The sequence below is a fragment of the Pholcus phalangioides genome, unplaced genomic scaffold (genome assembly GCF_987345545.1).
Source record: "Pholcus phalangioides strain wild (caught in Gottingen) unplaced genomic scaffold, Ppha-v1.0 ptg000008l_1, whole genome shotgun sequence".
NCBI lineage: Eukaryota > Metazoa > Arthropoda > Arachnida > Araneae > Pholcidae > Pholcus > Pholcus phalangioides.
The window spans coordinates 42,291,121-42,318,060 of record NW_028301601.1 but is presented as its reverse complement, the minus strand read 5'-3'; the positions used below and the strand labels follow the sequence as shown (position 1 = coordinate 42,318,060).

Genomic DNA, 26,940 nt, shown 5'->3' with positions numbered 1-26,940 from the left:
CTTTTTATTTATCTTGTTCTGAGGAAAATGTATATCCCCACTCGAATCTACCGGAAACAGTGAAAAATTAGTGAAGTACGCATTTTTAGTTTGATGTGGTTTGATCGGTTGATGCGTATTGTGAATTGGCCTTGAAGACCGAAGCAAATAAAAAAGGGGATAAAGTATTTTCTATATGTTTTGCACTATCTTGGCACTCCCACAAGAAGGAAATACCGTTATCACAATCTGCCATGGTAACCGATTTCTTATGCTCATAAGTTGAACTCTGCACTTACGAGATAAAGTAGCTCATTCTATCGAAACCGTGGTTCTGCATATATTGTCTAACTGGTAAGTGCAAAATCTTCGATATTTCTCAGAATATATAACTCGTTCTACCTTCGCTATACGCTTATTCTCACATTGATTATACCCGGGCCGGAGCCAGGCATGAGGCGACATCATGCTAGGGTGGCATGATTACAGTGGCGACATTTATTTTATCACAGATTTATTATGACGGTGTTTTCACTTTCACAAATTTTTACAAATCGATGTAATTTTTAAGGGGAAGCGTGAGTGGATAAATAAGCGCAAATAAATGCAATACTTTTCAGTGTTAAAACGCTATTCAACTCTTTGCTATTCAATACTTAATTCATCTCAACACACCTCCTTTCTTGCACTTCCAAAAAGTACCACCTTCTCATGGCTGTTCGCTGAACTCTTGACGAAAATGAGGCAAACAAATTTTTGTATATTTAATGGGAAAAAAAAGTGTGCCCCTACTGCCGTCCCAACAACATCGCAGCCTAAGGGCAAAATTAAAGATGGCCTAAGCACACATCGACACTCAATATACATATTTATTGTCATAAATCATTGTGCCAGATCTTATCAATGAAGCTCCAATTCAACTGAGGTCTCTACATGGCCCCCACAAAGGGAGTGGGTCTGGCAAGGCTTCTGCCCAGGGCCCGAGATGATTCTCATCAGATACGATTACCTTTTTGTTTTCTCACTAGAAATTCATGTTAGTTAAGAGTCAGCACGTGAAGAGTCTGACCTGGGGGCCTATTGCGGGATGTGGGGCCATGGGTCGCCGTGCCGTGCCCGGTTGAACTCACGAGATTGGAGCCCTGTAAGCCTATTGGGAGGTAAATTCACGAATCAAGAGCTTTGATTATAACCATCACCAGACGAAAAGTACGCATACAAGAACTCTAACATATGGCTTTAACGTATGAAAGAAAGCAATATGATATGATATTAACTAATATTTTATAAGCAATAATATTATTTAAATTATCAAGTTTGCCTGTGGTAAAACAAGTTTAGTGTAGACTTGATAATTTAACTAATATTATTGCTTATAGAATATTATCTAATGACATATCATATTGCTTTTTCATACGGCGTATTATTCAAAATCCGGTTGCTAATTTCAATTGAAGAATTGTAACAGTTTTATTTGATAGGTGGCGGAAGGGGTTCTAGTTCATTGATATCTTTCTCACATATAACACAGGGTGATTCTAAATTCATGGACAAAGTTTAAGAGGTGATATGACACCTAAACAAGCATTTTGGATCGCAATAGCAAAGGTGGTAGAAGGTGTTTTGAAGGGTGCGTTTTTTTCACCAAAAACAAATATCATACATATTTTTCCGATGGATTTGCTGCGTTATATGCCATCAACCATTCGAGTGTGCTTACGCAGTTTCAGATTGGATTGGAGTTTTTTTTTTATTGGTGTAAGGACCATCAAGGTTATGCTGCATTAAACAGTGATCAAGTGGTGCAATGATTGGTGGCTGAATTTGCGTTACCCGAATTTCACCATGAGAAGACTTACCATCCTACTATACCCTGTACCCTGATTATGAGAGCATTTCGCACGCAAGATCAACCTTTAGAGGACACATTTGCAGACGTGCCAACTTTTGAAATCCAGAAATCCGGAGATTCTCCCGGGGGGGGGGCGACACTCATATATACATATAGACTCTATCAAAAAAAAGTTCATAAAAAATTTTCGAAAAAAAAAAATTAAATAAATTAAGAAAAAGTTACATTCTTCCCTCCCCCCCCACCACCAAGGCAGGTTCTGCATTGCCCCTGAGAAGAATATAACAGTCTTTCCATGCAGAATAAAGAAATCACATCTACATACTGTTCATAAAGTATAAGTGTTTCCTTCCGTGGATGCTATCAGTGATTGATAATCTTGGGTATATGAATCATTAAACAATTTTTTATTTAGCTGTATATAGCTTAAAGTTTTATATTTTCTTTCTGAAGATGTTTAATCGGAAGAAACAATTAAAAAAAATTCAAATTACAAAGCTGCGGACGAAAAAACGTGCTTACCGCACAGCTGTTAATGGAATACAACAACGATTATACAGGAATTTCGGCAACCAACGTCATGCACCTGATAAATGATTGCCGATAAATGCTACGAAAACGAAGTCGCGTCTTTGCCAGTGGTCACAGAGACTGTTTTTTACCGCTGCACACGATGGAAATGACTACGGCTATCCTCTATGGGTGTTTTCCCTAACGGCAACGTGAAAGCTCGCGTAAAATCTAATTTTCTGCCAAAATCGACAGTGAAAAAAAGGATATTTATGGGTTTCTAGAACTATGTAATATTGTTTTTATCATGGGATATGTTTCTACAACAGTTTTGCACTCATAAGTGAAGCTGAAAAAGTTCGATTAAAACCTATATGATTCACTTCCTCTCTGAGTTTTGACGCGAATTTTCTCAAGAGCAAAGTTCATAATCAGAACTTTTTCCGCCTTTTTTCATCTTTGAAAAGTGCTCAATTACTTTTTGAATATCAAGCTCATTGGCTAATTTCCTTTCTAACGACAACGAAGCCTCAATTCCTCTAATCGTTCTTCTTTCATGGTCGATCTTAAATAAGATTTTATAATTTTTAATCTGCTAAATGATCTTTCTGCAGAAGAGCTGCTGATTGGCAAAGTTAAAAAAGGCTGTTAAAAAAGTTTCGTTTATTCCATGTGTAATCATGAATTTTAGCATTGTGCTGATATTCAATGCTTTTATGTCGTCCGATATATTTTTGCAGAGGTTTCTTAAACGAAAGAAATTCCTTCACCAGTTCGTCTTTATCTAAGACATCATTGTATTGTCTAGACAAAACAGCGATTTTTTCTTGTGCGTCGTCTTCAAAAAAGTGAATCGGATTCATGGAGACAAAGTTGCACGCTGTTTCTTCGAACTGCCTGAATCTTTCTGTTAACATGTTAATGATGGAATCTAATGAGACTAGATATGTTTTCGTTATGAAGTTTCTCCGACTATTCGACACAACTTCATCTTTGGTGATCTCATCATGGAAAAGTTTTTTTTTCGCATCCTGTATTTTTTATACTCGAAATGAATACCGCACTTTCCCTCTAATTCGGAAGCAGTTGATTCTAGAGTCTGAAACTGACTTTCATACTGTACTAGTTTTCAAGAGAGAGAAAGTTGGCATCCAGAAAAAGTCATAAATAATTACAAAATATACAGAAGTCTGAAAAATCACATCCACATAAACATACATGAGTACACTAAACGAAAACTATTAAAATTTAAAGATTTATTTGAAGAAATAATTTCAGAACTGAAGAAATTTTTGAACTAATGAAAGAAATAATTTCCCGAATTTAAGAAAAACATTCAGAATCTATCTTAATTGTGAATAAGTCTTCAATAATTTCGACGCCTTTGTTTCATCCAGGGCCACCTCAAGATACATGGTCAGCCGAGCGAGCACACATTTTGGTGACAGAGTGTGTAAGGGAGGCGCTTGCAGGATGAATTCGGCCCCCGAAGAATCAGACCCGCTTTCTCCACCCTAGTTTCACCCCCCCGGGCGCTCCGGTTAAGACGTCTGTATCAACATACAACTTAAGAAATTTTCGCTTAAGGCGTTTTTCCATTAAGTAGTCTTATTTTCAGAATCCCGGTGTTTTTTCCCTATATCAAGACATCCTTCGTTTAACAATTTTTTCCGCTCAATAAGTTTATTTAATAATGCATTCTGCACACTTATCGTAATGATAATTGCATTGGGCATTGCATGAGAATTTGAATACATCTACATTTTCGCCCTTACCCAAAGCCTTCGTCACGTGATCATAGAAGCAAAGGAGGTTAGTTACACATGACTCCCCCTTCCTGAACCCATGCTGATTATCCAACAATACATTATTCTCGTCTATCCACTTCACAAACTGCCTTTTGATAATAATTTCCAAAATTTTCGAGAGGGAACTCGTCAAACTCACTGGACGATAATTGGACACAGGGCCCTGGAGAGTCAGCCCGAAAACGCAACATTACTGGTCGGGCCATACTAGTGCACAGCCGGTTTATGGAGGCAACTATATTACTTAATACTGAGTAAACAAATATTAATAATAGTAGTTTATATTGTATGAACACAAAGAAAAAATATGTATTCAAAAATGTACACCAATCGAATATTAAGGAAAAGAAAATACAAAGAAAAAATATTGACCACTTGGTGAAAGAATAATTTAGTACTCCACTTATAGGGTATGAAGATATCAGGATTGAAGTGGTAGAGAAGAGAGCAATGATATACTATAAAACGAACACAAGCTCCTGGAAGAAGTTATAAGCTTTGCGACAACCGCACTCCATGTATATTCTAAGCCCTCTTTTTCCTTACTCAAAAACTTGCTTTTATCAATTGTATAGTGCAGCGGTTCTCAACATTTTTTGACTCGCGGAGCCCTTTTAAGTAAAAAAGATTCTATGGCAGAGCCCGTAGGCCAATTTTTTAATTATACCCATCAAAGTTATTGATTTATTTTTATCATTTAAAAATATTTATAATTATTTTTTTTTTAATTTTACTGATTTTTTTATTTTCTCGAGTGGCCGCGGAGCACCTGGATAGTGCACAAGGAGCCCCAATGGCTCCGCGAAGCATCGGTTGAGAACCTCTGGTATAGTGTATGCTTAATGGTGTCTATCTTTGTATGTACGTGGCCATCAAGTACACATGGGGAAAAGAGATGAAGGCGTCAGCGATTTTCTTGGAATAATTTCTGCCATATATATTGTGCTCTCTGGGTTTCCAATAGGTCACCGCACCTCACTTTATCCTTCCAGTGCATGCCTGTGAAAAGCTATGAGAGCTCACGGTGTAACTATAAAAGAAGCCTAACCCCCCCCCCCTCTAAGCACGTATTGACCCTCAGTAAAATCAACGTAGAACGACAGTAAAAAATTCAGAACTTGTTTTTTTTGTCGCAATTTTTGAAGACTTCGTTAGTCATTTTTAGGAAGATAGGTGCCAATGTCGGCAGAATTGTGATTGCTCCCCCGGCTACACCACTGATTCAGGGATGTTACTTCGCTAGAAAATTTTGCGAAAATTTTACTTATAAATAAAAAGGTAGGGGAAAAACTTATCTTTTATAAAACGCAACATGATATGTAAGCAACATAACGCGGAGAATAACCATTTCAAAAACTAGGAAATGAGTTTTATAGCGATTTTTGGATTATCAATAATTAAATTTTGTCTTTTGATTCAGAATAAATATTAATTTATTAATTTTCATGTTTTCTCATAAAAGTGCGCAAAAGCACATTTGTGGTACTTGATTGAATAAGAGTTTTCTTCAAATTATTTTAAGTAAATTTTATGTAGAATTTTAATGCGTTATATGATATATGTGCTAAATAGGTCAATTAGTTCTGTGAAGGGAAGAAATTTTTCCAAAACCCATACGAAAAAGTAAAAACAGGTGCGTCCACTATGTAACCACCTTCCTCCTCTAAAGAAGAGTTATTATACTTATTTATAGAATAGCTAAGCTATTTACTCTCATCGGGACATTTTTATTTAGGAAATTCTCTCGCGACATCTTAAATCATCAACATTAACGGCCCTACCAAGGGGGGTCATGACCAACATTTTGGGAACCACTGTATCAAGGTAATAGAGGTGAAGAAAGAAACCTCTTTTTAGATAGTCGTACCTTAATGGTGACAAAATATTATTCGCCGCATGAAGTGGAATTTCTAAGACCGGCCCTAAATTATACGTTATGACACATCCTTATTAGCATCTTGGTTCGAATTAATTAATACAAGGGAACTCCATAAAATGTGGTCTAACTCGTGATCGGATCAAAATTTTTAGAAGTGTTATTCACAGAGGAATTACTCATTTTGGAATTGTTCGAATAACAGGGTTCTGCGAATATTGTCTGTGACGATGGTAGTACTGAATGATACGTGACTGGTCCGCATAAGCCAGCTCCACACGCTACTATCTTTCGAAAACAGAATAGCAATCGATATATAGAAAATTCATTCTAAAGAAAAATCAAAATATATAAATATTCAAAGAAAGGTTGTGATATTTTTCCCGCCGATATCCGTTTCTCGATGCAGCTTCAATCAATGTAGCTGTGCAAATTACATTAACTTTACATTTAACTTATTACATTACATTAACTTTATTCGACAACCGTCTTATAATTGACGTTGCTGCTGAAAAAACAAAAGCTTGGTCAATATCTATTCTATAATATAAAATCACAAACAAACTCGAAAAGGGCCTGTTGCTAAGCAACCGAGTGACGGAAGTGGGTGAAATTTTTGAGCGACGGAAATCTGTTACGGAAGTCGGTTCGATTCATATATCGATATTCACATTCATATATCGATATTCACATTCATATATCGTACATTCATATTCATATATTCATATATCGATATGATATCATATATCGATATTGGGTCGATATTTACATATCGGGACCCATTTGACCCATCGGGACCATGTTATGTGCATGTACCAAGAGGCTCCTACATCCTACAGCAGAGCCCTTAGGCTGGAATTTAGATTTCGAGCCCCCAAACCAGCTTTTCAGGGGCCCCTCTGTGATTAATTTATAGTGTGAAAAATCAAAAAGTGATAAGAATCGTTGTGGCCCCTGTCAGCCCTTCCTTTGTGGGAGGGGGGGAGGTCAATGCCGAGAGGTATATATATGTATAATATACACACACAACAGCAGTGCTCCCAACACAGGGTCGGGGTACCCGGGGAAGATTTCACGTATAAGTAAAAAGTTTTCATTTCCAGGGGCCCTTGATGGATCTCATTGTTTTCTTGCTGCTTTAACGTTGAAAAATTTCGATAGCGGAAGCAAAAGATATATCCAGTCTGGGGCCCCACCAAAAGTATGCGAATTGGTGTCCCGGGTAATTGGTTGGGGGCCCTGGATTTTATTCGTTGGTAAAACGAATACAAATGGAAATTTTTCATGGCACTCGCTCCGGGGGATGACCGACAAGCTTCCAAGTCGGGGGCCCCCATGTTTACAGGTTTCATTTTGGGGCCCTGGATTTTATTCGTTGGTAAAACGAATACAAATGAAAATTTTTCATGGCACTCGCACCGGGGGATGACCGACAAGCTTCCAAGTCGGGGGGCCCCATGTTTACAGGTTTGATTTTGGGGGCCCTGGATGAATCTCATTCTTTTCTGTTGTAGAATTTGCCACAGCCGAAACCCGAGATAAAGCCAGTCTGGGGCCCCACTAAAAATCTGCGTATTGTGTCCCCGCTACTGGATGTGGGGCCCTGGATTTTATTCGTTGTAAAATTGATAAAAATGAAAAATTCTCACAGGGGGGTGTCCGACAAGCTTGCAGGTCAGGGCTTCATGGAAATGTTGGCAGGTTGTAATTCGGTGCCCCTAAATGTATCTCATTGATTTTTGTGGTTTAACATTGTAAAATTTGCAACACATCGGTAGCCCAAGATATATCCAGTGTGGGGCCCCACTGAAATTCAGCGAATTGAATCTGGGGACCCCCATGGGGAAGTTTTCTGGGGAAACTTGATGAATCTCATTTGTTTTTTGTTGCTTTATTATTATTTTCATTAAAATTCGCTTCTTCAGTAGGCTGGTGCTTTCACACGTCCCTTTCTCCTTTTCCATAGCACGCTGATGAAGTGGGACGAAATAAACAAGATATGTCCGGGAGAGAAGTGGGGGGGGGGGGGGGGTTGGCCGCCTTTGGCGGCCATTTTATTGATCTACTAGGGCAGAGCCCCCCTAGTAGATCAATAAATTTGAAGAATAAAAAAATCAAACGTGTTTCATGAGTGAATTCCTCAAACTGTTTCAATGACATGATGAAATATGTTGGTGACATTGTCTTGGTGATACTATCATAGTACTTACAGTGTATAATTCTATTTCATCATTACAGGTGGGAGAATTCGTTTCTTCCTTCCCACTCTGATGTACATCATGCAGTTTTCTATTGGAATATTTTATTTTACCGCTACGTTCCTTTTCTTCCCAGCTAATGCAGCGAGTCTAATCTGTGATAATATCTGTTTGTGTAAGTCACCAGAGAATAGTAACAGAACGACAGTAGACTGCTCACGAGTAGGTATCGGAGTAGTGCCAAACGTAGACGATTGGCCTCTTTCAACGCATGAGCTAGATTTAAGCATCAACAATATCACGATCTTGGATGTGGAACTGAAACATGAGTACCTGAGAGTGCTGCGACTAAGCAGGAATAACATCGACGAAGTCAATTCGTCGGTGTTTAGTGGGTTAACGAGTCTACAACATCTCGATCTGAGTTACAACAACCTGAAAGAAATAGTCGACAACACATTTCGTGGATTGAGAAATTTGTTAACGCTGAATCTAAGTCATAACAAGCTGAAACTAATCAATGATTTCACGTTCTCGGGGCTGCTGTTGCTACGAGAACTTTCTCTCTCAAACAACACACTGATCCATCTACAAAACAATCACTGGAATAGGATGTACGAGTTAAAGAAACTCGACCTCTCAGCCATAGGAGCATATTCTTTCGAAACCAATTTATTTCACGGAAGGGACAAACTCGAATTCTTGGACGTGTCACAAAACGAGTTTGAGAGTGTACCTACTATGGCTCTCAGAAGCGCGAAAAACTTGAAATATTTGAAATTGAATTCGAACCCTATCGAAAAACTGGACAAAACGTCTTTCTCCAGGATGTCTTCGCTGACAGAACTCGATATCAATTTCATGGTGAAACTAAAGGTAGTGGAAGCCGAAACCTTCAGCGAACTGAAGAATTTGAGGAATTTGGAACTGAGCGCCAACAGTAACTTGAAATTCATAAGCCCGGAAGCTTTCGGAAACTTGTTTGACAACGAAGTAAAACTAGAAAAAGTCAATCTTCAATTCAATAAGCTCAGCACGCTGGCTCCTCTACCATGTCTTCGGATGCGCAAGATGAACCTGCAGGGCAATCCGTGGAGATGTGATTGCAGAATCGGATGGATCAAACGATGTTTGATTCCAGAAATTTATGCTGCTGATCTCAAGTAAGAATTATTTCTATCACTTTTCACGTTTTTCACTGAGATCGACCGTTATCGGCTAGTTCGCTGACATTTGCTCTCAGCATCAGGGCGTATTTATGTTTTTGGCGCCCCCTCCCATTACATTCGAATGTATGCGCTATACTTTCTGCGTACTTGGTTATAGTCTAACAAAATAAATAATGCATTACATAATTTCTATACATATTTTCTTTAACCGCACGTCCTAAAGTGTATTTTGAAATACTGAAATACTTCGCAAAATTGTTTTGTGAACCGATGAAAATTCTCGACGGTGCCCGCCAATGGTTTGTGCACTCGTGTGATTTGAACGCTTGCATTAGTTGAATATAGTGTCCCACAATCGCCTGACGGTTTTCAGAAGGGGAATAGCAAGAAAACGGTGACAGATATTTGAGTCATTCTCGCGGAATGTAAATGTGCGAAGTCAGGAATTCCATTAATGTTTCAAGGGATTGTATAGTTATTAAAATTATATAAACACTTACTTTTTATATGGACACCCTGTGCCCAAAAACCGAATTAGAAAATTACTGCCCTGTCTCTTCTGATGCAAAGAAATTTCCACGTTTCTAAAAAATGAACCACGTTTAAAATCAGTGACAAAAATGCTTCACGAAACTTCATTGGTTTCCAAAACTTGATATGCTCATCAGTTTCAAAACATTTTTCTATAATTTCAATTTTACGAATAATCAGATTTATTATATTAAATTGATTCTAAATATATGGGATTTACTGAGTCGTAATTAATTTTTTATATTAGAATTAAAACGAAATGAGCAATAACTAACATATATTTTATTGTGGTCTTTTGTTTCTATATTTCATTGAGTATATTTTTTATTGCGGTACGTGTAGTTTAATACGGTACCGTATTTCTTGGAATAAGCACCACATGAACGTATGCGTCGCTGTATCGGAAAAAAAGAACCATCGGTATATGACATTTTGTTTATATATGAACTTAAGATAAGGCCCGCATCTGCCGTACATTTCTGATATAAAATTTATTTAATGCTCATTTTTAATTATGGCAATGCTTGCCAAATGCTTAGTGTTGTTGTTAGGAACCATCGAGTCGATTTCGACTCCTGGTGACTCTATAGATCATGGCTCTCCAAGCTGGTCTGTCATTCACAGCATGTCTCAATTGTGCTAGATTCATTCCAGTGCTTTGCAACACCTCTTCTATCCATCTGGTGCTTGGGCTGCCTCTTCCTCTCGTTCCCTCCATTCTTCCAAGCATTACCATTTTTTCTAGTTAGCCTTCTGTGCACATTACATGACCAAAGTAAGAGAGTTTCTGTTTAATGACTGTTGCTTATAGAGAATAGTCAACGTTGACTTCTTCGATAACCGATTTGTTAGTCCTTTTAGCTGTTCATGGAATTCTCAGCAATCTCCTCCAGCACCAAAGTTCGAAGGAGTAAATTATTTTCTTATCGGCTCCGTAGTGTCCAGCTCTCACATCCATACATAAAGACAGGAAAGAGCAACGCATTTATAATCCTCATTTTTGTTTTCATTGAGACATCTTTATCTTTCATTATTATATTAAGCTTTCTCGTGGCTGTTTTATCCAGAACTACTCGTCTTTTTATTTCTTCTGTGCAAGTTCCCTCTTTTACAGTTCTTGATCCTAGGAAATCAAATCTGTCCACGATCTCAAAACTTTCGCCATCTAGTTGAAAACTGCGAATATCTGCTGTAGTCATGATCTTTGTTTTTTTCGTATTTAGGTAGAGAGAGAGTCCAAGCTTCTCACTTTCTGTTTTTACTCTTGATATAATGTTCTTCAGGTCCTCTTCAGATTCTGCCATCAGAGTTGTGTCATCAGCATATCTAAGGTTGCTGATCACTCTTCCTCCAATTTTAACACCTGCTTCTAATTCCTCTAAATCTGATGCTCTCATTATATATTCTCCATAGAGAGTAAATAAGTTTGGGGAAAGGATGCATCCTTGTCGAAGCCCTTTTTCAATTCCAAACCATTCAGTTAAGTCATAGTTTGTTCTTTTACACTTGCCTCTTGGTTAATATATAAATTTCTGATCAAACAGACGAGGTCCTTTTAGGGTGTGATTATACGAGGTGATTAGGCACTCCCATTGTTTCAAGAATATTCTAGAATTTACGTGTTAGGGCCTCAGAAAAACCACTTAGCCCCCCAGGACCCATGATGCTCCTAAGACGGCCCTGCTTTGGGCCTCTCTATTTGCTCCCAGATTTGTTGACAGAGTGATGTTAGTGCATCGATCGTATTTTCCCTGCCTTTTTCAGAAGCTCTGCTGGAATATCGTCAATACCTGGAGCTTTGCAATTCTTTAGTTTAACATTTGACTTCGTCCTTTGTAACTGGTGGTTCATGATTTATTTCCATATTGCTATTTATTATCTTTCTATCTGATTTCTTATAAAGATTTTCTGTGTATTCTCTTCATCTGTTTACAATGTCTTTTTCAGAGTTCAAGACATTTCCATTCTTGTCTTTTATGATACCGAAACGGGGATTAAAATTGCAAGTGATTTCATTAATCCTCTTGTAGAGATCTCTTGTTCTCCCTAGTCTGTTGCCTTCTTCAATTTGTCTGAATTTGGAATTAAGAAAAGTCTCTTTATCTTTCTCTGCCTGTCTTTGAAATTGTGCATTAAAAATTCCTTGGTTTCATTTACTTTTCCAGCAGCCTTAGATATTCTTCTTTTTTCGGCAATTTCAAGAGCAGGCAATTTCGGCAATTTTCTTTCCATTCTTTTCTGACAGCCAGGGTGTTGTCTTCTTTTTATTTACTAGAATATTTCTCTTTGCTTCCTCCTTTAGGATATTTTTTAATATCAGACCAGAATTCTTCTGGTTCCCTATCTACCAGATCAAGGTCATTAAAACGGTTTCTTGTTGAAATTCTATATTCCTCTGGTACATTATCTAACCTGTACCTAGCTGACGCTTTTCCTTTATTGATTTCCTTTATTTTAAGTCTCATCTCTAAAATGAGTCACTGGTGATCAGACCCACATTCAGCACTTGGCAGAGTCTTGCATGTTGTCACAGAGCTTTTCCATCGTTTGCTGCCAATTAGGCAATCAATTTGGTTCTTGTACATGCCGTTTGGTGATGTACTTGTGTACATTCTTGTTTTAAGCTGCTCAAAGTAAATATTAGCTATGAAAAGATCATTTGATGAACAGAATTCAATTAACTTTTGTCCAGCTTCATTCCTGTTTCCAAGCCCAAAGTTTCCTGTTGTAAGTGGAACTGCCATATCTCCAACCTTTGCGTTTAAATCCCCAATGATCATCAACATATCTTTACTGGGTGTTTGATCAATAATTTGTTGTAGTACATTATAGAATTCATCACTAACTACTTCTTCAGCATCAGTTGGTGGCGCATATACTTGGATGATCGTTATATTTATACAAATACAACGCCACAATAGGCAAAATGCCCAACGAGGTGGCTGATAAAAAGATGCCCATAAAAATATGGTTGTCATATATTTCAAAAATACAGCAACCCCATTAAAAATGCAATTAACAAAAATTATAATCAATATACATGTATATACATGATAAAATATTATACAACGCCCATAAAGAGTACTTATGGTTGTCTTATTCTAAGAATGGATAGCTTCTCGATTTACCCCAACATGTTTATCGTACCTCTTTCGTACTTCTATATTGGAGTATTTATTGGACTACTTTTTATTCTGATTGACACAATTCTATCATTAACAGGGTTGTACCCTAACCCAGATGCATCGATGTTACAGTCGAATCCCGTGTTAACGAATACCGTTATAGCGAAAATCTCGTTTTAAAGAACACGTTTCTAATTCTCCAGATAAGTTTACATAGGAACAATAACTTGGAATTCCTTTATAACGAAATTTCGTTATAACGAAGTGATTTCTTCGGCCTATTGGAGTTCGTTATAACGGGATTCGACTGCATTTTTAATAATTATTGCTACTTCATTTTTTTCTATGATTTTCATGTCCAGAGTAATAAATCTTATAGTCATCTGACTGAAAAAATCCCGCACCAGTCCATTTCAGTTCGCTTACTCCGAGAAAATATCTGTCTTTGTTCTTTCCATTTCTTTCTTTACATCTAATTTTTTCATTATTCATACTTCTAACATTCCATGTCCCCATCTTGTATTTTTTCTTTGTTAAACTCAAAGATTTCCTAGTGCAGTGGTCGGCAAACTCATTAGTCAACAGAGCCAAATATCAACAGTACAACGATTGAAATTTGTTTTGAGAGCCAAATTTTTCAAACTTCAACTATATAGGTAGGTACATTGTTATTAACTTAATTAAGGTACTCCTCAGCTGGCCGTTGCCTGATTGAGGTACGTTCGCTGAGGTCGATCCCTTCCAACTCTCCCATCCACACTCGTCTTGTATACTTGTTTCGTCTATCTCCTTTCGTGCATCCGCTCTGTATATCCAAACCATCTCAACATACCTTTTCCCCAATCCTATACACTACATCTTCTTTCACTCCACAACGCTCCCTAAAATTAACTTAATAAACAGTTTATTAAGTTATTATTTTACTTGTCTTACGGGTATCTGGCTCGGGTCTAGGTCAATTCGTCGCGTTCAATTTGTCGCAGCGTCAATTCGTCGTGCTACAAACTCGTCGCGGCACAAATTTGTCGCAGGCTCATTTCGTCACGGTACAAGTTTGTCGCAGTTCTCATTTCGTCGCGGTACAAATTTGTCGCAGTTCTCATTTCGTCGCGGTACAAATTTGTCGCAGTTCTCATTTCGTCGCGGTACAAATTTGTCGCAAGCTCATTTCATCGCGATACAAAGTTGTAGCGAAGTCATTTCGTAGCGACAAATTTGAATTGCTTTAAAATTCATATGTTTGTTGTGATAAATAATTATAAATAGGGTAGTTTCTTTTGGCGCAAAAAATGTAACTAATTTTTTTCTCATTTATTGGAAATGTTCCCCTTTCCCATCTCTGTTTTAATTTTTAACAAATAAAGGAAACTATTCATTGAAGTCATCGAGGGACATTGGAACGTACACCAAGAGATAATAAATTGGGATTCAATAAATTTTTAGAATTTAATTTTCACTATATAAGCCGCATTTCTGTCGGGATTTACATTTCTCGCAGTGAGGGGTGCGATGGGAAGCTCACGCAAATAATAAATTGAGATCGAATAAATTTTTAAATTTAATTTCCACCGTATAAGCCGCATTTCCCGCTTTCTGTAGGGATTTCCATTTCTTGCAGCGAGGAGCGTTGGGGGTGCACATCGAGATAAGAAATTTCGATCAATGTGCCCCCCTCCCCCCCCCCCGGCACGATTTCCGTAATTCACTATTAAATATATCCATGCAGAGAATATATCTTTAAGGAATTTTTTATCGACAATGTATCTAAGTTTTATGTGTAACAGCTGCAAAAAGTCTTATTTTCAAATAATTTTTTTGCAATGCAATGTACATTTCAAATCACTTTGTATTATCACACCGAAATAATATTCAAACACTCCGACTATGGGTACCAGAAACTGGGGGCTGATGCCATATGAGCCCCCCCCCCCACTCCAATAACTCATAAATATACAATGCAATGCGGCATTTCGCCTCCTGAGTACGGGTTTGAGTCCCTTATATACGGAATGAATGGCGATTTTCAGCCCCCTCCTTCCTCAATGTTTCCTTCATGTCGGCACCTTTGACTGACCAAGGATGCTGGAAGTGTTTGGAACTTGTGGGTTCTTGTCTTGATCTTGAAGTAGGAAATTTTGATTTCGGAATCATTTCTCTGGGTGTTCATACCCATTCCATAAAGTACCCTGGGCACCCACAGCATCCCTGTCTCTGACGCCACTGCAATTTTTTTTTTCAACTCTAAAGTAACAACTCGCAAGTAAAAAGAATGAAATCAAACTTTTAATTAGCCCATTGTATGTAACTTCATGTACATGACACTCATACGGCTCTAGTCAACGATTAGTAAAAATTTCTGTGTGGGGGAGGGGGTATGCGGGCTTTATCCCTAGATGACAAGTTCAAGTGAAAGGGCGTAACCAAAATTAAGTAATTGGTGATCAAGAACATGAATTAGAAAGGGAGAAGGGAAGCAAGGTTTGAATAGCCCACAGGTGGGAAAACTATAAATCCGCCTCTGATTATAGCCTACATTTATTAGAATAATTTTTATTTTAAAAACAATTCGTATCGTACATATAAACACTCCACAATATCTAAACCTTTATTTTCAGTTTGAGTAACATTTTATTTAAACACTTATTTAACGTGAATATCGCAATAAAAAGCCATATGATGATTAACAGAATGACAAGTGATGCTATTTTAAATTATCATAATTTTTTTTCTTTTTTTTTTAACGATACATAGAAGATTTAAATTTATTGCAATTTAAATTGAATTCAAACAACTTAATTTAAAAAGTAACACATATTATTTTTGTCATCCGTATAATCTGTATCTCTGTTTTATGATACAACAAAAACTCAAATAAAGAAAATTAATAATAGGCTAATTCATTCAATCGCATTGAAAGTTTTTATAATTTCGGAACATGAATTATGGGAGAAAAACTGTTAAACACACACGCAAACCAATATATCATTTCCACGTTCGGTTTTGCAATATTCCATGTTTTTGCCAACAGAATTATAAACCAGGAAATAATAATATACCCAGAAATGTAGATCAAGCACACCAACCTTGTACCCAAAGCTTAGACGCTAATGAAAACTATGTGAAAATATTCAAACAAGCCAGCCAAAGATATGCGACTGACCCATAGTCATCTTTCTTATTGGTGATCATATGGTCTTTGTGGATGCTCATCCTATGGGCCATATGAAAGCTTCATCGAATCGTCATTCATAAGCACTGTACATTTCTACCCTTGATATGCGCTCAACTCCCTTCGCTGCGAGAAAAAGAAATCCTGACAGGAAACGGGAAGTGCGGCTTATGCGGTGAAAATTAAATATTAATTTAATTTAATTATTAATTAATTAAATATTTCAGGTCCTTATGGAGATACTGTTATGGTAAATGTTGGCGACTCTCGGAGGGGGGGGGGAGAGAAACTCTCGAGCCTATGGGGCAGATAGATATTTACCGTTAAAGATAGGCTTACTGTATAATTTGGGGAATATCATACAAACGGAAATTTTTCCACATGATATTGAAATTTTTTTATCACAGCAAAAAATTATTTAACATTTCAAATTTTTATAATTGAATTTTCAAATATAGTTAAATTTTCATATGCAGTTAAATTTTTAAATGTAATTAATATTGTAATTTTAATTACCTTTCCGCATTGACAAAAAATAATTATTTTCAGTTAACTGCGTGTACACCTTTGTTAATTTTTTTTATTTCACGTATATGACAAAAACCCACATCCAAGCTCGCGTAGAACATGTACAGTGAAGAATCGACGGTTCGACGAATCGATTCTGCGCTGTAATATATAAATTGACGTCACGACGAATTGACACGGCGGTAAACTTGTACAGCTACGAATTGGAGCTGCGACAAATTTGTACCGCGACGAATTTGTATCGCGACAAATTGAGGCGCGACAAGTTGAGTACGACAAATTGACCGGCTACGATCTGGTTCCCTTCTCTGGGAAATGTGCGGAAGACGGGTTCACTGTAAGCTCGTCCGACGAGATATTAGCCGGATGACGTCGTCGATGAAAGCCCAAGGCACTCCATCTTGTGGGGCAGAAGCCTCAGGAGCATCGTTTGCGGATGGTCGCCCTTGGTGAATTGCTTCAGCAGCGATGACTGATGTTTATGATGTTTGATACAGATGGAGAGAGGTGGCCACAGTGGCGAGTCGTCATGAGAGATGGTAGTCCAGGAGCGTCGGCTTCAGATGTGTGGCCCCTGTTGGATGGCTCCTAGCAGTGTTGACCGATGTTGGATGCGGATGGAGAGAGGTGGCCACGGGAGAGTCATCGTGAGAGGTGGTAAGGTGGTGGTCGAGGAGCGTCGTCTTCAGATGTGTGGCCGCTGGTGGATCGCTTCTAGCAGTGTTGACCGACGTTGGTTGGAGAGAGGAGGCCTCGGGATTCTGTCATGAGAGGTGATGGTCCAGGGGCATCGTCTTCTATGAGCTGGCAGGGTAGAGGTTGACGTTCCTTACTTTGGAAAACATTGCATGCCCCCCCCTCCCCCCCCATGTTCTGAGAGTCTATCTACGTCTTTTGAGTCTATCTGCCCCGAGTACCTCACGAAAACAGCCTTATTTTCGACAACATTTTCCCGAACTTCCCAGTTTCGGCCCGAAATCCAGTTTTGATTGGTCGCGGAAGTGTAACGTGACATCAGCGTCAGGATTTCACTCTGTTTTTTCGGCAAAAAAACCGTGAAAAAGATGATTCACTTGGGAGGGGAGGGAGCGAGAACAAAATGGCTAAAATGCGTATCTGAACATGATTTTGCAAAAATCTGGAACTTTTATGCGCCCGCACGTGGTATTTTGGGGAAGAACCACACTCAAGGGGCCAAAGAGCCGCATGCGGCTCGCCAGCCGCGGTTTGCCGACCTCTCTCCTAGTGTTTCTTTCATCATTAGATAAAATTCCTAAAGGCTTTGATCTATCTACGTCATTATGGTCGAAAGACCAGCAGGATCCACAAGGATAGTCTTCTTGAATCTTCCCAGTAATAAAGTGGTTGCTTTCCGACATGGGGCCATCTTCCGGCAACATAACATATTTTCTTTTTGAGCCTTATCCATAAGAGTTTTCTTGGCAGTGATGAGAAGTAGCTTGCCATTACTTTTTTCTCGCAGTAATATCCACTTTTCTGTGAATAGCTATCTGGTCAAAGACCAATACTGACATTGCTGCTGCCCAGTGTCGAGGTAGTTTGGAATCGGAGTCTACCATCTCTTGGGTACCTCTCTTAGTCTGGCTCCTACCCCACGAAGACCTGTCTGGCTTGGGAGGCCCTACCAGTAGCTAAGCTACCGCCGGCATAGCTCTCGGGGTTGTCAGAGCACTCAAGCGCAACCACCGCTGCAAGGTGAAAGTACCATTCGGGCGGGAATGCTTAGTAATAATTGCCAAATGATTGTCCATTTTAAAAATGCTACTCGGTTAATTGACAGTTGAATATCACATAAAGCAGTAGGCCAATATCTTAGAAATTGTGTTTTTTGAAACGAAAATTAACGTACGTACCACCACCACCACCACCAGTCTCTAAAATCGCATTTTAAAAACGTAAGTAACGCGAAGCTCGTTCCATGAAATAAGGGGAATAATATGACATTGCAATTAAAATACTGTGTATATGTAAAAGGCATTATGTCCATTTTCGTGTATATTAAGATAACGCTATTAATTTGGTGTATTTTCGTTACACTATACAGGGTGTTCTGTTAATGGACCGAAAAACTCAGAGGGTTGTTAGTAGGCATCAAGAGGAACAAAAATTGCAATGGAACATGGTGTAACAAACCACGTTGAGAGGGGAAAATCGCGAAAAACGCCTGCAGGCTCCGAGTCCAGAGGAGACGAAAGGTTGGAAGAAAGGAGACGATCGTTGAATGCGTTCGCTCACCATATCTGACGTAAGCAGCGTCGCTAAACGCATCTGCTGGGGTAGGATCACGCGCTGAGTATGACGTAAATGAGCGCTGTTGCGGTAGTAAGCACGTGTAGCAGTTAGTTGTATATTTCAATGAGTATCTTGATGGCTGACTACACGAACGAGGAAAACGCATCTGATTTACGGTCGAGCAAATGGGCAATGGGGGTGCTTAGCACAGCGGATGCACCCAACAGCAATATCTGATGAGGCCCATACTTCTTCGCCACGATCGATCGACTACTACGGGAGACGAGGACCTTCTACCCAGCATGGCGTGATGCAGGGAGACCACTCTATGTACGCACTCCTCAAATGGAAGAAACCGTGCTGCAACGGTTTGCTGATTCCCCTCGACAAGTATACGAGCGGTTGCAGCTGGACTCATACCTGCATGCGTTTTTTGCGATTTCCATCCTCTCAACGTGGTTTGTGACATCATGTTCCATTGAAATTTTTGTTCCTCTTGATGTCTACTAACAACCCTCTGAGTTTGTCTGTCCAACAGAACACCCTGTATCTTTACACAGGTATAAAACATTGCTCCAGACTCTGCCACAAAGCTGGGCTGGAAGAGATCTCGGCAACGGGATAAGTCCAGTGGCAAAGTTCTGGCGTTCATTCATTCAGGTATAAAACATCAAATCCATTTCAATAAATAACAGTGATATCCACTTCAGAAACACCTCAAACGGCTCTCAGAAAATTTTCCTTTTGGTACATGGTTTTATCTCCGATATACAGAAATATTTCAAACTAGAGCTCAAACTTTTTCAATTTATCGATGTATCGTATAAAAACACGTGTGTCTTACGCCTTATTGAATATAAGTATTACAGAGGAATCCAAATTATACTCATGTCCATAAATTAAGGATAATTCAGAATCACACGGAAATCGAAATATAATGTAAAAATTTCACCTGTAGAATTATCACACACATCTGCAAGAATGATATGCGATTTTCAGGAAGCCACCAGATGATGCCGATAGTACGTCACAATGACGAGAGTGTAAGAGGGGGGTATATAAGGAATGGTGGCAAAGAAGTGAAATTGTTCACAAGAGTTCTGTAAGGCGCTCAGTGCCATAATTGAATAGTTATGACACAGAGGACGCATGTGGATGATTTTTTACGTGGTAGAATTATCGGCCGCCTGGAATGTGGGCGTACTCAGATGGAAGTATCCGAGGAACTTGGAATTGCCCAAAGTGTCATCTCTAGGCTTTGGCAACGATTCCAAGATAACGGAAATGCTAGTAGACGTTGCAGTACAGGTCGCTCCCGAGTTACAACGCCGAATGAAGACCGATGTTTGGCAGTAACTGCCAAAAGAAGCAGACGGAGCACAGCATCCGACCTGTCTCGTTAGCTATCTGCAGCCACGGCTACCACAGTTTCAAGGCAAACCGTGTACAGACGTTTGGGAGATATTGGTCTATATCATAGTCTCCCAAACTTTTTGTTCCATCGCCCCCTTCATCAGAATTTTTTTCCTCTCATCGTCCCCCAACTCAAGTAAACCCATAGGATCCTATGTTAAATCAGTAGATTCTATCGCCCCGTTGGACCATTCCATCGCCCACCAGGGGGCGATATTGCCCACTTTGGGAAACACTGGTCTATATGCTCGCAGGCCTGTCAGATGTGTTCCGCTCACGGCAACTCACTGTCGGCAGCGATTAGCCTGGAGTAGAGAACATGCAATGTGGACATCGTCACAGTGGGCTTGTGTGATGTTTTCCGACGAGTCCAGGTTTAGCTTGCAGTCTGATTCACGTCGGACTTTCATATGGAGAACGCCACGTGCTCGTTACCACCAAGACAACATCATTGAACGACACCGTTACGGTGGTGCAGCATTGCTCGTTTGGGGTGGAATTATACTGGGTTTCAGAACAGATCTGCATGTTCAAACCGGAACTATGAAAGCCCAAATTTATCGGGATATCATTCTGGAACAACATGTACGTTTGTTTAGGGGTGCCATGGGCGCAGAATTTGTGTTTATGGATGACAACGCCCGTCCTCACCGAGCAAACATCGTAAACGAATGCCTTGAATCTGAGGATATAACCCATATGGAATGGCCAGCATTCTCACCTGACTTGAATCCGATAGATAGAGCATGTGTGGGACATGCTTGGCCGACGAGTTGCAGGCCGTCAACCACCTCCTACATGTGTACCGGAACTTCGGAGACCATTGCTTGCTGAGTGGAGTGATCTTCCCCAAGATCAGATCGATAATTTGATACTCAGCATGCCTAGGCGTTGTACGGACTGTATTTCATCGCATGGGAGACATACAGTGTATTAACCATCATACCAACCATGTAATAGTAAGTCTTTGTAAAGGACATATTTTTAACAATTGCTCGAGGGAGCAAAAATCGTAGTTTTTATGAATGGTATCATACATACACCATCGTTTTTGTTCTTTATCTTTTGTTTAATAAATGGGCTTTATGAATAAGTAACGTTTGTTTTGTTTCTGAACCTTCATTTGCCGGAGCTGGCATTATCCTTAATTTATGGAAATGAGTGTATTTAAGATTGAATTTTTGTGATTGTTCATAAATTATCATTATAGAAAACTCTCACAAAATACAAAATGCATGAGCCATGAACTTATCAGAAATGGGTGGCTATATTTGACATTCGTTAACTTTGTGTTCGTCAAGAAAGTGTATAATAATGAGGAGCTTTTTCCGTTTTTCTTGTTGGTAATCCTGCGTTTATAACCGAATGTAGCGCGTGTTTTGTAATACTGTATACAATTCATAAAAATGTTGGTTCTGCCAAGTTCCACATTTGTTCTACCCTTTTTTTTGTTTTCAGGAAAACGTCACATGAGCAGAGCTGCCCCTTCTCCTTATAGGACCAGTGAACGGAATCACGTGACCCTACCATTCTGTACCATGATTTCTTTATACAGTCGAATCCCGTTATAACGAACTCCAAGAGAAGGAGAAATCACTTCTTTATAAAGGAATCCCAGGTTTTAGCATTATTCCTATGTAAATTATGGGGATTAGAAAAGGGTTCGTTAAAACGAGATTTTCGCTATAACGGTATTCGTTAAAACGGCATTCGACTGTATTCCAATTAGACTGCAAACGGATGCTGTTCTGGATTGACTAGCTTCTTCCCATTTCGGTTCCAAACAAGTTTAAAAAAAAATCGTATTGTAATCGAATTCATCCATTCGATTTATAGCCATTTAACACTGTTTATATACATGTTACGGTAAAAGCCCGAAATACGCCCTGAAAACGTATACATTACGGGCTTTTACCAAGAACTTTGGTAAAAGCTGATATTTAGTAACTTTCACGGAAATTAGTAAAAATGCGAATTTTCTAATTTTCATAAATTTGAAAGCTTGCCATTTAGTAATCACAACGATCCCGATAATAATTAATCAATTAACTAATTAGTCGTTCAAATTCGTGAAAATTAGTAAAATTGCGAATTTTCTGATTTTCATAAATATGAAAGCTTGTCGTTTATTAATTACAACGATCCCGATGCTAATTATAATCTTCATTAATTAACTAACTAATCATTCAAGTTCATGAATTTTTCTAATTTCCTGCACGCCATCGAGTGCACAGGTTCCGGATATTTTAATGGTCATTGGCAGTAAACTGTAATTACAGCTCATTTCGGGTTTTTTTCATCTCGGCAACAACCAAAACCAATCGACAAATTTTGGAAAAATATGGTATTATACAGTTTTGATATCAAACTATGCATGATAAAAAGCAATGAAATGAATTGTCGCTGTAAATGAATCATCGTCGGTGGCGTTTGCGTCGTATATGACGTAGAGCCTGAAGGATTGCGTACAGCTCTGCCGAATAAATAGAGAATGTGTCGGGAAGTTTGAAAGATGTCTCCTCACAACAGATGTAGGCACAACCGACATGCCCAGGGCTCTTAGAGCCGTCGGTATATATGGGGAGGTACCTGTTGTACCTACCCCTGTGCCTAAAGAATATCTGTCGATATATGACATCTGCTGTGGTGGCTCTAGGGTATGATGATAATGATAGAGAGACATCTGGCAGAGACTGCTCCCATGGTGCCAGTTGCCAAGCAACTGGGGCCACACAACTGATGTCTAATTGTAGTTCCTCCACAAAAGCCCTCATACGAAGACCGAATGACGGTACACATGAAGGGCGAGCAGCAAAAAGTCTATGAAATGAGGGATTAAAAATGACATTATGAAGTGGATGATCTGGAAAAGATTTCATCTTGATATAATATTTCAAGGAAAGTTGCTGGCGTCTTGATGTCAGTGAGGGCTCGTTGCATTCGACATACAGACTCTCCATTGGAGACGTCCGGAAAGCTCCAGAGCAGATCCGCAGGGCGAGATGGTGGACTGGGTCGAGCAAACTCAGATAGCTCCGAGGTGCGACCCGTACACAATGGAGCCGTAGTCGAGCTTCGATCTTACAAGAGCTTTATAAATGTGGACTAGCGACTTACGGTCTGCTCCCCACGATGTAGAAGAGATGACCTTCAAGAGGTTCATCGTCTTCATGCAACGAGCTCTTAACTGTGCAATATGAGGTTTAAAAGTGAGTTTCTTGTCGAATGTGATGCCGAGGAATTTTGTGTTTTCTACAATAGGTATTAGATTATTGTTAAGAGACAGCTGTGGGTCATCATGAAGGTTCCTACGCCTACAAAAGTGCACAGCGACAGTCTTGTCGGCTGAGAAAGAAAAGCCGTTATTATGAACCCACTTGCTGATCTTGTTGAGTGTGGTTTGCAATTGGCTGTGGTTTCTCTCGGCTGACCTCATATTCACTGATTGGTAAGATATCAACAGATCATCCACGTAGAGGGCGCCAGTGACAGACAACGGGAGTTGATTTAACACCCCGTTGAGTCTTAAAATAAAAAGTGTTGCACTTAAAATGCTACCTTGAGGTACACCTTGTTCTTGAATTTGGGGAGCTGATAATGTGCTTCCGATCCGTACCTGGAAAATGCGGCGAGCAAGAAAGTTCTTAATGAAAATGGGCAGGTTGCCCGCAAGCCGCTGTTATAGTGGCCGGAAAGAATTCCGTGCCTCCAAGTACGGTCGTAGGCCTTTTCTATGTCGAAAAATATGGCTATCATATGCTCCCTCTTCACAAATGCTTGTCTTATTGATGTCTCAAGGCGTAACAGATTGCATGTTGTGGACCTGAACCATCTAAAGCCGCTTTGATGTTGGGATAAAATATTGTTAACCTCAAAGTAGTGCATAAGGCGATAGTTGACCATGCGTTCCATGATCTTACATAGACAACTAGTCAAAGCAATAGGTCTGTAACTATTAGGTTGCTGATGATTTTTGCCAGGCTTCGGGAATGCAAGAACAATGGCTGCTCGCCAAGTGTCAGGAAATGAATGACTGACCCAGATCCGATTAAATAATATGAGTAAATGTGACAGTGATTCTGGTGAGAGATGCCGAATCATGGAATAATGAATGGCATCGGGCCCTACAGCTGTGTCAGGACTTCGCTGCAAGGCCGTCGTCAGTTCACGAAGGGTGAACAATGAATTGTATCCCTCCGGTGTAAAAGGCCGGAAGGTGTACGATGTACGTTCGGCCGATGATTTAATGGGATGAAACGATGGGGGATAATTCGCATCACTGGAGACAGTGGCGAAATGGGCGGCGATGGTATCCGCAATATCCCTCACATCGCTGATGATAGTGCCATTGGTGTTTAAAATAGTGATCGGATGAGACTGATAATGACCATTTATTTTTCTTATCCGGTCCCAAATGACTTTAGATGAATTGATTACCGTGGTAAACTTGTGCCAGGACTCGCGTTGAGCCTGGCGCCTGGTTCTTCTCGCTATCGCCTTTGCTTTTAAAAATGTCAACTTGTTGTCATGGGTAGGATACCGCCGGAACCTACTCCATGCTTTCTTTTGTGCTTTAATAGTAAGATTACATTCGTGGTTCCACCAAGGTTTAGGAAATTTAGGAAGTTTCGAGGAGACTTTGGGTATTGTTTCATTTGCTGCAGAGATCATGCAACTGGCCACAAGGTCGACACAGTGGTCGACGTCGGGTTACGAAACCATATCCTCCGTGATTTCTGCCTTGACCGTGAAGTCTGCCCATCGGGCGGCCACAAGCTTCCACCGAGGAGGACCCTCAGGTATGCTATGGCTTCGATCAAGGCACTTAACCACTAGAGGAAAATGATTGCTCCCGTGGAGGTACGGATCGACCGACCAGGACCCGTTCGGCAAGAGTGAGGGTGAACATAAGGATAGATCTATTGCAGTGAAACTATTGTTTGGGGCATGGAAATGAGTGAAACTGCCATCATTCATGATGGCAAGGTCCATGTCGTCTAACAGCCGTTCTACCATTTCCCCACGAGGGGTGTTGCTGTTAGAACCCCATATCATGTTATGTGCATTGAAGTCTCCAAGAAGAAAAAATGGTGGTGGTAATTGATCAATCAGATCTTCTAGATCTCTCTGTAAGATGATGTCATTTGGTGGCAAATAAATGGAACATATGGTAATTCTTAGGCCTGTAGAGATTTCCACCGCGATGGCTTGCAGGTTCGTGCGCAGCGTTAAAACGCGCGACGACACGTGATGTGGAACCAGCAGAGCAACACCGCGGCAAGCCCTACTCCCGTCATCGTAGTCAATACGAAAGAGGGAATGTTGCCTGATGTTCCATGGCTCCGAGGGCTTTGTAAAAGTTTCCTGGAGTGCCACGCAAACAGGATGATAACGATTGATCAAATCCTTGAGATCTTCATAATTGGATCTAAGACCACGAATGTTCCATTGAATTATGTTGGCCATAAATTAAGTAGAAGTAGACGGTTCAACATCTTTGAATTTATTCCGGTCTAGTTTCTGGCGAGTACCACCAGTTTGTGACGGATTATCAAGATCCATGTCACCAATTGACTTGTCATCAATTAGTGATACATTCTGGAGGGTGGGACATTTAATTGCTCTCTGTATCGCTTTTCTTGAATATCCGGTCTTTAACTGTTTCTTTTTAGATTTATTTCCAGAATTGATCTTGGGTTTAGTACCAGATTTTTTGAATGTGTTAGCCGTTGCTTTTTCCGCTTCTTATTCGGAGGTAGTGGTCCCCCTCCGTAATCCAGCGGAGCAACAGCAGCCACAACTATTGCACTGTTGGTTAGATGATGATGTTTGAGTTGATGTTTCAGCTATTGGTTCAGTCTGAGTTGTTACGGATGCTTTGGTGACATTGTTAGTCGTATTAGCTGATGATGGATTTGTTACCATATTAGAGTATGATCTAGTACCTATTGGAGCTTGGTTAGAGCGTGCGACGGCGTGCTTCGATATATGAGATGTTATTGAGGACCTTGATCTTCTGGATCTCTTTTTCTTCATTCCATTTCGGACACTTTCTGTCAAATGCGGGGTGGTCGCCACCGCAATTGACGCACTTGAATGGTGAATTAGTGCAGTTGTCCGAAATGTGGTCCTTCTCACCGCACTTTGCGCAGGTGGGTTGACTACGGCACGCCATTCGTGAGTGACCGTATTTTTGGCAGTTGAAGCATCGAACGGGGTTAGGAATGTATGGCCGGATTTTGAGGTTATAATAACCTATTTTGATATCTTTCGGCAACGTTGGTGAAGAGAACGTGAGAATTATATTACGTGTTGGAGCTGGATTGCCATCTTTGCGGCTCATAATATGTTTAGCTGATGTTACGCCTTGAGACGCCAGCTCTTGTGTTAGTTCTTCTTCATTCATGTTAATTAAGTTAGTATCTGAAATAACACCACGTGAATAATTCAACGTGGGATGAATTTTGACAGTTATCGTTTCGGCTGAATCCGAGGCCAAAGCCAGCGCACCAGGCTAACCAGGATCCAT

The 26,940-nt window shown here is 39.8% G+C and overlaps 1 protein-coding gene across 1 annotated transcript in view; it reads left to right on the top strand.

The window, feature by feature from the left end:
- Nucleotides 1-239: 239 nt before the first annotated feature.
- Nucleotides 240-26,940, top strand: part of LOC149084307 (uncharacterized) — a 50,396-nt gene continuing 23,695 nt past the window's right edge. The window contains exons 1-2 of the mRNA XM_089234670.1: nucleotides 240-333; nucleotides 8,264-9,386. Coding sequence (XP_089090796.1) covers nucleotides 8,296-9,386 — 1,091 coding nt within the window. The 5' untranslated portion in view covers nucleotides 240-333; nucleotides 8,264-8,295. The remainder of the gene's footprint in view (nucleotides 334-8,263; nucleotides 9,387-26,940) is intronic.